This window comes from Eleutherodactylus coqui, chromosome 8 (genome assembly GCF_035609145.1).
Source record: "Eleutherodactylus coqui strain aEleCoq1 chromosome 8, aEleCoq1.hap1, whole genome shotgun sequence".
Taxonomy (NCBI): Eukaryota; Metazoa; Chordata; class Amphibia; order Anura; family Eleutherodactylidae; genus Eleutherodactylus; species Eleutherodactylus coqui.
Window position 1 is genome coordinate 98,501,566 of NC_089844.1, and position 14,220 is coordinate 98,515,785.

Sequence of the window (14,220 nt, forward strand, 5' to 3'; positions counted from 1 at the left end):
GAAAGGACAAGTGTAGTGGCTCAGTTGTTAGCACTTTTAGAGTGGGCAATATCTGGCTGAGTTTTTCAAAGTCCTTGCGGATTTTACCAGATGAGCTGTAGCTACTATTGGTACCATTTTGGGGTACATATGATTTTTTAAATTTGTTTTTATTCTGTTTTTTTTTTATATGGGGGGACCAAAAAAATGATATTCTGGCACTACATTTTTTTCTGATGGTGTTCACCATGCAAGATTAATAATATAATTTTTAAAATAAATTAGTAACCTATTTTCAGAGGTGGTAATACCAGTTTTTTCTTTGTTCTTTTTTGATGCAACAACCAGGAAAAGTTTTTTTTAAACTTTTAATATTTTCTTTTAATTCACAAAATTTTTAAATGTTTTTTTAGTCACCATAGGGGACTTGAACTAGCAATCTTCTGATCGTATACACTATGTACTGCAATACCTCTGTATTGCAGTATATCATACATTTACAAGAATTCTATTAAGCCCTGCACCAGACTGCATATAAAGGGTTATTCCAGTGATTAGCCAAAATTCTCAAAATTCCACGAACATTTCCATTTATCGCCATTATTCCAAACTTCGATCTAGATCATCAAACTGAACTCCAGTAGCTTGTTTTGCCAACTTGTGCCACCACCACTTTCCAGCTAGTTTCATATTTTGACATAATTTAAAATGGTCGCTGGGAATTGCAAAAACTACATCTCCCACAAAACCATCCACAACTGTATAACTGTGTCATCATTACAGAATTTGAAGGCATTGAGCTTGCCTGACCAGTAAAACAACGAAGCATTTCAATGGATACCAATGGAGAACTATGTGGCGGTTGTTACGTGTGCTGCTGGGATCTCTAGTTCTAAGCTTCCTAGCAGCACAGCTACAGGTGGTTGAGGGTTAATTGAGCTGGCTGGGTGTGGTACTTCCTGCTAGCCAATCTCCTGGATCTGTGCTCACATATAAGCCCAGCTCCTGTTCAGTGTCTGGCTGGGTTCCAAGGTGATCACTCATGTTACTTCTGTGTTCTGTAACTTATCAGTCATGTTCAGCTTGTTCCCATTCTAATCTGTGTTTGCAAGTAGGTCTGTTGTATCTCTCTGCTTCCAGTGTGTCAGTTGGTGGATCCCTGACACAGTCCCCTATGTCAGCTCTGTTGGCTGTCTGTCTATCCCCCCTGGTATGAGGACACATAGACTTGCTGTGAGTTTCATCTGTGTTCATGTGAGCTCTAGGTAGAGTCCGTGCCCTGGTTGTCTGTCCTGATGCCAGCTTGCTGTGTGATCTGTGTCTTGCTGGTTCATGTCCGTTTGTTCGTTTAAAGTCTGTCAGCTTGTTGTTTGCTTGTTGTATGACCTGCTATCTGTGTCTTGTCCTGTTGCAGCGTTCTGTGTGAACTCTATCCGGTTCTGCTGGACTCCTGGTTAGTGTAGGGACTAGCAGTATAACCAGGAGCCGTGAAGTGGCCTGCTAGCTTTCACGGTTTGTGCAAAATGTCAACTAATACCTGGTATTTATATTCAGCTTACATCTGTTACTACTGGTTGCATTTTGGCTGCTGTATGCTGTGTATTCTGGCTCTGTGTGTCCTGCTGTTCTGTGCCTGTCATGTGACATGTGTATGTCTCCTGTTCTGTGGCGTAGCTCCTAGGATTAGCTAGGGCCCAGTTCCGAATACCACTGGGCCGCCCTCTTATTGGGGCAATGTCCCCACTTAGATAGGACCACTGTCATCCTCCTCCCATGTAGAACAGGGTCAGTTGTCTGGAAACCCGTGTGTATCCGTTCCATGGTCATGATCGTCTGGGCCCCATGCTTTGTTTGCCCACATGATCGTAACAGCGGGAGAGCATAAGAAAAGCAATATCACTGTAGCTTTGTAAAATAAGTTATGTTACAGAATAATGTGTTATTGCCTTCTGAAGCATATAGCTTTCACTTTGAATCACTGGAATACCCCTTTAATGGGAAGACATCCATGGCAGGCATGGGTACCTTCACAAGACTTCCAGCTGCCATGGTAACTAAACTGCACCCTACAATCTCATCATGGAGGGGGCATTTGGGAGGCAAAGGGAGCCTAATCCAATCCTGGATATTGCAGCTGAGTGTTAGCTGTCAAAATTAGCTGAACCTGCCAGGTATTAAGTGGGCTCAATTCCCAAGGCTGCTCTATTCAACGGCAATCGGCATCCGCCATACACTTGTATACATATAGAGATAGTACACCCTTTTCAAAAGATCTTGTACTGGAATAGTGTTACGCACTATTTCCTAGGTACCATTCCAATGTGCTCTGCAGATTACTTGAAAGGTGCATGTTACATGCTTGCAGCTAGGGGTATTTGGACACGATAGTGGCATAGCAGCCAGGAAGACCCACAGAGGTGCAGGGCCACTTCCATACTGAAAAACTGGGGCAACCCCACATGCTGTAAATAGGTGGGGCAGGCTGTAGCAAGGACTAGACTCACAGAGACCCATAATGGACAGTAAGGCTAATTTGACACAACAAGCACAATATTGGGCTGTGAAACTCGTCCGATATTGCATTCGTCCACGTGCAATGTCGCCGCGGATGTGAGGAGCTTTTGTGTTAAAACACCTTGCATCACTTCAGGGAAGTAGTGACTATCTGGCACGGCTGGGAAGCCTTTGCATAGCACTCGTGTGCACCTTGCATGCTGTGCGATGCTTTGCCGATCCCATTGAAAACAATGGGCGAGGTGTTCCGAGGAAAAGCCTAAAGATAAGACATACTGCAACTTTTTCCTGCACTGTGATGGATGCGGGAAAAAAATTGCTCATGTATATGACCCCATTCAAAAGAATGGGGTTCATATTCGTGCAAGATTTGTGTGTCTTGCAACGCACAAACCTCGCACGATTTCCTCTGTTCTGTGAAAGCGGCCAAAGACAAACAAAAGCTGACATTCAGTTTGGCACAGCCTGACATGGAGAAACCCATAGATTCCCCCTAGCCAAGAGGCCAGGTCGCAATTTGTGACGCCTGTGACTCCTAGTGATACACCAGTAATGCCAACCACTAACACTTACCATGTTTAAAATACTGTAAGATATTTTATTTAAAGTGGGAACAGGAACTTAAATTGCTTTAATACTACACTTCTTTCTATTGATACATTGCAATTAACTGCCATGCTATGATCAACCTCTGTAGATACAGCATTATATTTTAGGCAGCTTGGGAAGGCACATTGCTACCATAATTTCATTAAGAAAACCCTTTCTATAAAAAAAAGTAGCCTGATGATGAGCTGATCACTGCAACCTAGCTTCCCTAACTCCAGGCAATCAGCTGTGGTCACATTATTGCCTGGTGAAGCTGAAACTGGCCATACATTTCCCTGCAGCCGCCATAAACAAACATTACTTGCTGTGCATTTAAATGAAAAGTCAACCATAGACCTGCATGGACCTGCAAGGTCTGCCAAAGTGGCATCTTTCCCTCTAGAGGGGAACCCTTCTCTATGATATCCATGCGCACTAATATAGAAACAAGAAGACAAAATAATTGTTCTTCCACTGTATCTGTTGTGGATAGAATAGTTTAATAGCCCTGAAAGAAAAATTATATCCCCTATGCGTCATTCTACTGCTGCATGTGTACAGCTGAGGAAGAAAAGGACATTTACTGATTTTCCCAATTAATCCAAAATTGTTTGCCTTTTTTTTTTTGATTGTCATTGATAATTCTTTGTATTTTGTCACTGTGGTTGCTTTTTGTAAGCATGAGGATTTTATTTATTGCTGTGACAAATGAAACTCCTGTGTAATGTATCTGTCAGCACAGGCAGAGAAGGCACTAGTACCACTTGTATCAGCTTCGTGTAACATTGCTAAAAGATTAGAAAGAAGAATAGAAGTCAGCTCACCTGAATATGCTTGAATAGCCAGTGTACGGAGAGATCCCAGAGTTGTTCAGATTATGTCAGCAAACTTTATAAAGATATCCAGTACTATGGTCTAGCCAATGAAAGAAATCCTTACTCAGTTGACAACTTCAATTTCAAAAAAGTTGTAAAGTGTAAAATGTAAATAAATGTAAAGAAAAAAAGAATGCAATGATTTGGAAATCTCATATAACCATATTTCATTCGCAATAGAACATAGAACACAAATCTGAAGGTGAACCAAGGTAAATTAGAAAAAAAACTAATTTAGGAATTGATGGCAGCAACACATCTCACAAAAGTTGGCAAAGGGATAACAGAAGTGGTACTAATGAAAAACAGCTGGAGAGTAAATTTTCTAATAAGTCACATGACTCTGTATAAAAAGGGCATGTAAGAGAGCCAGAGTCTCTCAGAATGAAAGATAGTCAGAAGTTCAGAAAAATGTTTCAATTTCAACATCCTTTTGAAACTGGTATTACACAAACTAATAAAGATGCTGGGGGGTATTCAAGGAGTTGGTTGCATTGTTAAAACCTTGGTACAGGAGAACCAGGAATGGTGAGTACGGCTGTTTGCTTAAAGGGGTTGTCCCGCGCCGAAACGTTTTTTTTAAAATTCAATAGGCCCCCCGTTCGAGACAAACCCAAGGGATGGGTTAAAAAAAAAAAGCTTTAGTACTTACCCGAATCCCCGCGCTGCGGCGACTTCTTACTTACCTTACCAAGATGGCCGCCGGGATCTTCACCCACGATGCACCGCGGGTCTTCTCCCATGGTGCACCGTGGGCTCTGTGCGGTCCATTGCCGATTCCAGCCTCCTGATTGGCTGGAATCGGCACACGTGACGGGGCGGAGCTACGCGATGATGCGTAGAAGGGGGCGGAGCCAGAAAGCCGCTCGTGCCGAGACCCAAGAGAAGGGAGAAGACCCTTCTGCGCAAGCGCGTCTATTAGATTAGATGCTGAAATTAGACGGCACCATGGAGACGGGGACGCCAGCAACGGAGCAGGTAAGTGAATAACTTCTGTATGGCTCATATTTAATGCACGATGTATATTACAAAGTGCATTAATATGGCCATACAGAAGTGCTTAACCCCACTTGCTTTCTCGGGACAACCCCTTTAACTCATTGCTCCCTAATGAAAGCGTTTAGGGTGCTTTCACACTTGTGCTGGGCATTGACTATAATAGGGTCTGCCTACTTTTCGCACAGTAGCCCGTTCTTTTGGGACGGAAGAAAAGGCGCTGCTATTTGCAGCTGGATCTGCGACGAAACCTGCAGCCAGAGGTTCCGATGCAGAAGTGAAATTACCTGTATTTAGCCAAGTGATTCTAAGTCTGTTTTATTTGTGACACATTGTATTTTATTTTTGTGGAAAAATTTTGTTTTTATACATCTTGTGTTTTGTTTCTAAAAAAATCCAAAACTTACAAAAACTTTTAAGCAGCTAACCCAGCCTCAATGATTTTCTCCAACTAAGTGCATAGACATAGAAAGCCATAATCGGAGTAACAACTGCACAGGATATACAATAGGCCTACATGATTCAAGTGAATCTCCTAATCACGGCATATACAAAAATTAAAATACAGTGCAACACACTCCCCTTCCTCCCCACGCAGCCAAATATAACAGACAATCACCACCTGGGCTAAGGAAGGGGCAGGGGAACGAAAAGGAGGGGACTAAAAACCAGGAGAGTAACCATAAAACATTAACCCCTTCAATTAAAAAGACAATGTGCATAAATAAACAAAATGTGGAAAGAGGCACAAAAAGCATACATTTTTAATGCATTTCAGCTTCTTTTTGTGTGTTTTTTTTGCTCATTTTTATGCATCCTGATGCATTTAAAAAATAGACAGTAAAGGAATAAGGAAGTGTTCTACTAAAGATAAACAAGATCAATCTACTATAAACAGCAATAAAAATTAAAGATTCTAGAAGTAGTTTGCAAAAAATGATTAAAGAAACAAAACTTTATTAGACCTTATTAGCCTTCAGAACTATGTTGGAAAGTTGATGATTCCTTGGAGTTTAACCCCTTAGGACATGGCATATAACCGGACCAATCAGCTGCTGCCAAGGCAAATAGGATCATGGGGTGCATAAAAAAAGGTATAGGGGCACATGACAAGAACTCCTCTTTACAAGTCACATGGAATATTGTGTACAGTTTTTTGTACCAGTACTCAAGAAAGACATATAAGAGCTTGAGCGGGTACAAAGGTGGGCAACTAAAGTAATAAATGGAATGGGCGGACTACAATACCCAGAGAGGTTATTTAGTTTAGAAAAAAGACGACTGAGGGGCGACCTAATAGTTATGTATAAATATATCAGGGGACAATACAGAGATCTCTCCCATCATCTATTTATACTCAGGACTGTGACAGTAACAAGGGGGTGCCCTCTACGTCTAGAGGAAAGAAGGTTTCTACTTAGAAGGGGGTTCGTTACTGTAAGAGCACTGACACTATGGAACTCTTTTCCTGAGGACGTTGTGATATAAAATTTGATGAGAGTTTTTCTGGAGCGTAATAATATTACATTACAGTCACTTTAGAAGGGTCGATGATCCAGGGATTATTCTGATTGCCTGAAAGAGATATGGGGACTAAAAGTTGTAGGATGGATTGCTGGTGTTTAGGCTGTATTGGCAACTCCAGAGCTGACAAGTTGCAGTCAACAGCTATGGTACATGTACCTGCACACTGTGGCAATTTTATTGACATATGTTGTGACAAATATATTATTGCACGTGACCTATTTGATAAATAATTCAAGCACAGGCTTCAATATGGACTTTCTCTCTATGTTATTCCCCAATGTAGTCTAGGAAGTGGGAGCAGGAAGTTCACCTCACATCTGAGCGAAGCAAGGAGGAGCTGCCAGACAGGAGGCAAGACTGCATTGGAGAAGGTGTCAGAATTTGTCTTGGCACAGATGGGTCTTGGTGGGAGTAGTAGCCAAGATCTACAAACATTGGGGAATTGATTCTGCTGACAGAAGTTTATCCTGTTTCTATTGAGTTGTTGTGATGAACAAAATACAAAACCCACATGCATCCATGAGACATTTGGGCTCATTATAGAGCCTATCTCAAGCCATTCTCCAAGGGGATGTTAGGTTTATGCTGCTGTGACCTGTTGTTCTATGAGGTTCCAGGATAATTGAGCTGGCTGGGTGTGGTGTTCTCCAGCCAGCGAATGTCCACTGGTCTGCTGCACATATATATCAGCCTGTTCAGTGTGTATAGGTGTGAACAGTGTCATGTTCTGTGTGTCTGTGCAGGTGGCCGGACATGAAGTGAACAGACATGATCAGTGTGTATTGTTGTGAAGAGCGACTTGTTACGTGTGTCTGTGCAGGTGGCCGGACATGTTGTGCGAACAGTCCTGCTCAGGGTAAATGATCTGTGTTGTATGCAATCCCTGGTATGTTGAAGTAAACTGAGTCCTGTCCTTCTGAGGTCATTACCATCTAGGGGTTGGCTAGCAGAATTAATAGTAAGCTGTCTTGTGAGAGTAGAGTCCCACGAGACTATGATGACCCTTGTTGCAGGTTTGTGGGCTTAAGTGTTTTGGCCAAGACATGAACCAATACCTTGTACATTCTGCAGTAATTCCCCCCATAAATGTGTGCTGGTATGCTTGGTATGTGTCTTGGGCATTTGTCAGTCATGATTTATGTCCATGAATTCTGGTTGCAGCTTACCTATTCAGTTTAGTTGGAGGTGTAGTTGGAGCAAGTTGGAGCTTCTATCCTGGATGAAAGCTTTCCACTGTCAGTTAAGTGCTGTTTTTTTTTCATTTGCCTTTAGTTTCTTTGTAGTGTTTTCTGCATCTCTCTAGGTACCTTATCAGGGATAGTCAGGTCCTAGGTGAAGACCAGGGGGCTGTCCTTACCAGGACACCTACCATGCTTTAAGGCAGGGTTTCCCCATTCCCCCGAGTTGTAAGGGACAGGTCTCTCCCTCTACCTTTGCCTTGAGTGGTGTAGTCTGTGTTAGCATTGTATTGTTTGTGCTTCCTGTGTTTCAGTGTGAACACTGCCCTGCGTCCGTCCTGGGTGTGGTGCTCTTGTTCCGTGCGGACGTGACAGGGGACACTTAAAGGGGTAGTGTCATATCCCCTTTACATGTTGACTTGTATTTCATTTGTTTATATTTCTTCTGTAACTGTGTACACTGATAAATAGTTTTGTGGGAAAAATTCAATATAACTTGTATATTACCAAGGGCAGATTAAGGCTGCCTACAATACGGAGCAGTTATAAAATACAGACTGCTATAAACTATGCGCCAAAATAAAACCTTTTTGCAGTGTTTTTTCTAGGTTTATTTTGCTATGCCTTCTTTTTTTGGCAAAAAAAGCCTCAAACCGCTATGACTTCTCCTGGCAACAGCTTATCTCTGCAAAATTTGACACAGATATCTCTGGCTTCTTGCTTTTCCAGCTTACTCTTTATGTTTTTCGCCTCTACACAATCTCACTATCCATTGTGCTCCACATAATAATTAGAACCCACACATACCTGTGCTACCCAGAAGTAAGAAGAAGACGTCTAATGTGGCTTCTTAAGATAAACAGGTGAGTATATATATATATATATATATATATATATATATATATATATAGGGGGCCTCCCTCAGCTTGCTAGAGAGTGGGCAGCTAGAGGCCACTAAACAATGGATGTCATAGGGCCTAGGGATAGCACTCCAATGTTAATCTTGACCTGTATATTGTTCACTTAAATCTTTGCTCATTGCGGTCCTATCAGTGACTGACAGCTATTTATGTATAACTATGCATATAGAGATAGCTGTCACTCATTGATAGGACTGCCCAATAGACATCTAAGCTCAAAATGAGGATAAATGTAAATGAATAAAATACAAGTTATACTGAATCTTTGCAACAAATCTATATATCACTCCTCTCAGCTCCTTCTGCTCTATAACATGCTACATGCAAAATGGACTGCATGTCCAATGTAACAGTTTTTAACTGATGGATAATGTCTTAACATCAGTGCCTAACTTACTTCATTCTGCAGCAATCATGAATTCACATTTACTTCTTGCCTTATTGTGTTACCCATTTCCATGAATATCCCAAATATTATATGAAATCAGCAAAGAACACTTTGAAGCTGAATCCAACCTTTAATATCTGTTTATGAAATATTTTAGATCAAGTATTGAATTCTGATTAAAAAAAAACAAACCAGGCCACACTCATAGCAGTTTGTAATCATTTTATTATATCAGGAACATATGTGGAACCTTTAAAAAAGTTCCAATACACGTCGGAAAGAGCCCACCTTGGCAGTTGAGGAGCCCCAGTCAGTGAACCTCTTATACTCGCCGGGTCTCAGCAAATACTGCTTTCCTCTGTAGTTAGGAAGTTCATAGAAAATCCAATGGCCTTCCAACACATTGCAGGAACGGATTTCATGTGAGCAGAAGCGATCATAAACATTTGGACAATCTTCCATAAATTCCATCATTTCTCCTTTGCAATCATCTCTTTCATAGACTCTAATTTTATGTATGCCACCTCCCAAATGCTGTGGAGATAATCAATTTAATTAATATGGTTAGTTCTGTACATCATTGGTATAAACATCACAGTTAACAATATTTTTTATTTCCATTACAGCTGGGTTAGGGCCATTTTGCAAGGGACGACTGTTGAGTGAAGATGCCCAATAGCCAACCCAGCAATGATCACTTGGTGAATCGAGACGGAGTGAATTGGGAAACATTCTGGCCCACCCGCTTCCATTTACAGTAAACAGGCAATCCTGCATACATAAACAACTGCCTGTTTACAAGGGCAAATCATTGTTTGTTTATTTATGCCTGCTTGAACCAAATGACAAATGAATTATCATTCGTCCAGATTGTGCAGGTATTTACACTAAACGATTATTGTTCAGATTCCCGCGATCAGTGAGAATCTGATTGATAATCTTTCAGAGTAAAAGAACCCTAAGGTTGGGTTCCCACGGGATGGAAATCCCACAGAAATCTTGCAGTTTGGCTGCACCAAAGAGCCGCAAGATTTCTGCGGGAGAGCTGCAGCTTTAGAAACCACTGTATTTCGCCGCGGGTTTTGGAGCAGTTCGGCTGCGGTATTCCATTACGGCTTTCTCTAACCATGGAGAGGAGTGAGACTGCAACGAAAAAAAAGAATTTACATGCTGCGGCTGTCAATTTCTCGCCACTTCGCAGGTTCCGCCCAGCTTTGCCGCAATGAATTGGCCACCCTGTGTGGATAAGATTTTTGCAGTAAGCTAACACTGATGAATAGTGAACGTATTTTTTCGTATTTACACTGAACAATTATTGCGCAAATTCGTTCATTTGAACAGATTTTGAGTGATAATCGTTATGCGTAAATTGGCCATTACTTTACAATGGGTTTTGTTGTGTTACGATAAGAGCCTTTGATTGGGTTAGGATAAGATGACTTTCTGCACCATGCTATCACAATCTAACTAAAATGTGTCCCATCTGTATATTTGTGTAAAATAATTATAAATATTGATTCAGTTTCCAAAAAGTCTAATTTGTTGACATCAATACTGCAATTTAAAGGGAACCTGCTTACAGTTGTGGTTCTACTGAGTCCAGGGGTGGCATTTTTATACTTACCGAGCACTTCTTTCTTGCTCTGTCAGCCTGGAAAGTTGGCACCCAGTTAGTCAGTATGACTCTATTCATTCAGTCCGGGCATGTGCACTCCACTGTTCTATATAGGAGTGCATGTGCATGGACTGAATGAAAAGAGTCATACTGACTGACCACATGTTAACTTCCCGGACTAACAGCGCAGGAGCCAGGTTAATCTTCCTGTCAAGCTGTTACACTGATGCCTCTACCCAGTGCCAGTGACCGCACTGACTGCCCATCAAATATAAAATACAATTTAAACTCATCGCACTCATCCATAAAGCTCTTCACAGTGCTGCACCCCCCTATATCTCCTCCATCATCTCTATCTGCCACCCTACTTGTACTCTTTGCTCTGCTTATGACCTTAGACTAAATTCCTCTCTAAGGGCTTAGTCACATGGCCACATCCGGGCGCCGATGCGCCCGTCTTCCTCCATGAAGAAGACAGCTGTGCTGCAGGTGTGGACATCTCTCCGCAGCGCCGGAAGAAAGAACACATGACTGGCAATGAAGCTGGCCATGTGTTCTTTCCCCACACCTGCAGTGCGGCCGTCTTATCCTGCAGGAATACGGATGCATCGGCCCCCGGATGCGCCCGTGTGACTAAGCCTTAATCCGAACCTTCCACTCCCGTCTCCAAGATTTTTCCTGAGCCGCACAAGTTCTCTGGAACCCCCCAGACAATCAGGTTAATTTCAAACGCTCACAGCTTTAATCATGCCATAAAAATACATCTTTTTAGGAAGGCCCACCATATTTCCTTATCTAACTCTTCTCTATTGACCCTACTTCTACACTCTCACTTGCCAAATCTTCTTCCAACTGCATCCACCCACATACCTCATTACCCTTCTCAACTCTTTATACACAGTCACCTGTGATCCACACCTTATGTATGTACACGTGTATATATATATATATATATATATATATACACGTGTGTGTGTATACCTCCTTATAGTCTGTAATCTCTCGCATGCAGAGTCCTTGCCCCTATTGTTCAAGCATCGCATCAGCTTAATAATGTATGTCATGACTCATTTGTGTATGTTTCCTCCGATTTCTAAAGCACTGGAGAAAATATTGGCGCCAAATAAATAAAGATTTGTATAATTATGAGTACTTCCTTTAAGATACATGAAATGGCTCTGCCATGTACATGACATCTTATACAAAGGACACCTTAAAGGGGTTGTCCCGCGGCAGCAAGTGGGTCTATACACTTCTGTATGGCCATATTAATGCACTTTGTAATGTACATTGTGCATTAATTATGAGCCATACAGAAGTTATAAAAAGTTTTTCACTTACCTGCTCCGTTGCTGGCGTCCTCGTTTCTATGGAGCCGACTAATTTTCGCCGTCTAATGGCCAAATTAGCCGCGCTTGCGCAGTCCCGGTCTTCTTCTTTTTTCAATGGGGCTGCTCGTGCTGGATGCCGGCTCCGTGTAGCTCCGCCCCGTCACGTGCCGATTCCAGCCAATCAGGAGGCTGGAATCGGCAATGGACCGCACAGAAGCCCTGCGGTCCACCGAGTGAGAAGATCCCCGCGGCCATCTTCATCAGGTAAGTAAGAAGTCACCAGAGCGCGGGGATTCAGGTAAGCGCTCTCCGGTGTTCTTTTTTAACCCCTGCATCGGGGTTTGTCTCGCGGCGAACGGGGGGGGGGGGGGGTTGAAAAAAAAAAAACCCGTTTCGGCGCGGGACAACCCCTTTAATTACTGAAAAAGTATCAATGTAAATGAAGTCGACCTTATTATGAGCCACTAAAGTTGTAGGCCTACAGAATGATGCTGTATACTAATAAACAAAAAGAGTCCATATTATTATTGACATACACCAGTCTATACATACATACAAAAATAGTACGGTATCAGTTAATAATAAATATATAGTCTTTTATATATCAAGCAAAATATGTTATTATATTCAATTATCAAATGCCAAAACAAAGCAGAACTAATTTTGTATGTAACTCACTTCTGAGATTAATCGGCATGATCTGATGGAGTCGTTCAGTCCTTGCCACTGCTGATAATCAGGATACTCTCCCCTCTTCAGGAAATATTGATGTCCCATGTAATTGGGGCGTTCATACAGCATCCAGCAGCCATTCTCCACTCGGACAGAGTTACAAGCATTGAAGTGAGGTTGCAGGTCAGGATTGTCATTGCTGCATTCAAAGGAACGACCCTGGAAGTTCCTGTCCTCATAAAATATGATCTGAAATGCAAATGATTTATAATTAATAATTATACAGTATTACAGAGACAGCTATAACTCAATGGCAACTAGTTTAATGTAATTTATTATGTAGATGCTTGAATTTAATGGTTGGCGGTTATTCAAAATACACATCCAAAACCCCAATACTAGCCTTGCCAAAATTTACCCCACCGCTTCCTACAGACCGGTACTATATTAGTCATAGCAGTTTTGTTATTACTGTACCTTTCCCATTGTGCACTTGTTGCTTGGTAGAACTCCTCAGATGTGTGGCTAGAAAGGTAGCCTTTATATCTTTTAGCTCCTGTGCTGTATCTGCAGAAAAAGTGAACAAAAGGCAGTTTGTTTCTGTTTAGTAAGATGATTTACTCTTCTGTCTCTTTCCCTAATGCAGCTTTCACTGGACTGTCAGATCCACTAAATGTTTAGTCAACTTGATATTACATTTGGCACCATACTATCAGAAACATTGGCAGAAGCTCTATTGGAAGTGTGACAGGGATTCTTTCCTGGACTTCATTCTGCTTTAGAACCAACAGACATTCAAACAGAGGTTCAGTATCCACTTTTCCTAAAAAGAACTGGTGGCTCAAGTAAGTGGTGGATGTATACTATCCTACCAAAAGTAATCGGACACCTGAGCAAGAATGAAAAGTAGTATTTATGTACGTATGTTAATACTTAGTGGGGCCTTCTTCGGCCCTGATGACATTGGATACTGTCCGTGACATACTTTCTACTAATATCTGATACGCTTTGACTGGTATTTCCCTCCATTCGTATTGCAAAAGTCTGGTGAGTTCTCTCAAAGAAGAGGAGCGTGGTTCATATTTCCTGACCTAACATCAGTAGGGTGCAGGTCAGGGCTCTGTTGAGTATATGGATATTATGGAACATCCATACCCTCAAACCAACATAAAACAGCTTTAGATTTGTGACTAGGTGTGTTGTCTTGTTGGAAATATTGATGACCATTCCCAAAGTATTCTGGTCACTAGCACATTATTGTCTAGAGCAGACCTGGGCAAAGCACGGCCCGCGGGCCACATCCGGCCCGCTGAATAGCTCGGACCGGCCCGCAAAGAGTGTCCTGGTGACTCACCAATGAGTCCGGTGTCAGCAACGGGAAGCAGCGAAACTATGCACTCCGAAGCCTTGTCCATTTTGTTCACTTCTGTGCTGTGCTAATAGTTATTCAGGCCTTACTTATTCAAGCACCTCTACCAATGACGTAGGCTTGAATAACTTTATTAAACAGCACATAAGTTAACAAAATGGACAAGGCTTCGGAGTTTGTAGTTTCACTGCTTCCCGATGCTGAGTAAGTGATGCCACTGTAACTTCTGAGTGCCAGGATGCTCGTTGCGGACCTTGGGGAGTGCCAG

General features: G+C 42.0%; 1 protein-coding gene across 1 annotated transcript; it reads right to left on the minus strand.

Moving 5' to 3' along the window:
• Window positions 1–9,217: 9,217 nt before the first annotated feature.
• On the minus strand, window positions 9,218–13,069 carry LOC136577533 (gamma-crystallin M1-1). Its single transcript, XM_066577440.1, has 3 exons — window positions 13,061–13,069; window positions 12,586–12,832; window positions 9,218–9,489 (listed from the first exon to the last, which is right to left on the minus strand). Exons 1-3 carry the CDS (start codon window positions 13,067–13,069, stop codon window positions 9,218–9,220), a joined length of 528 nt encoding a protein of 175 aa, XP_066433537.1.
• Between the last annotated feature and the right edge of the window lie 1,151 nt (window positions 13,070–14,220).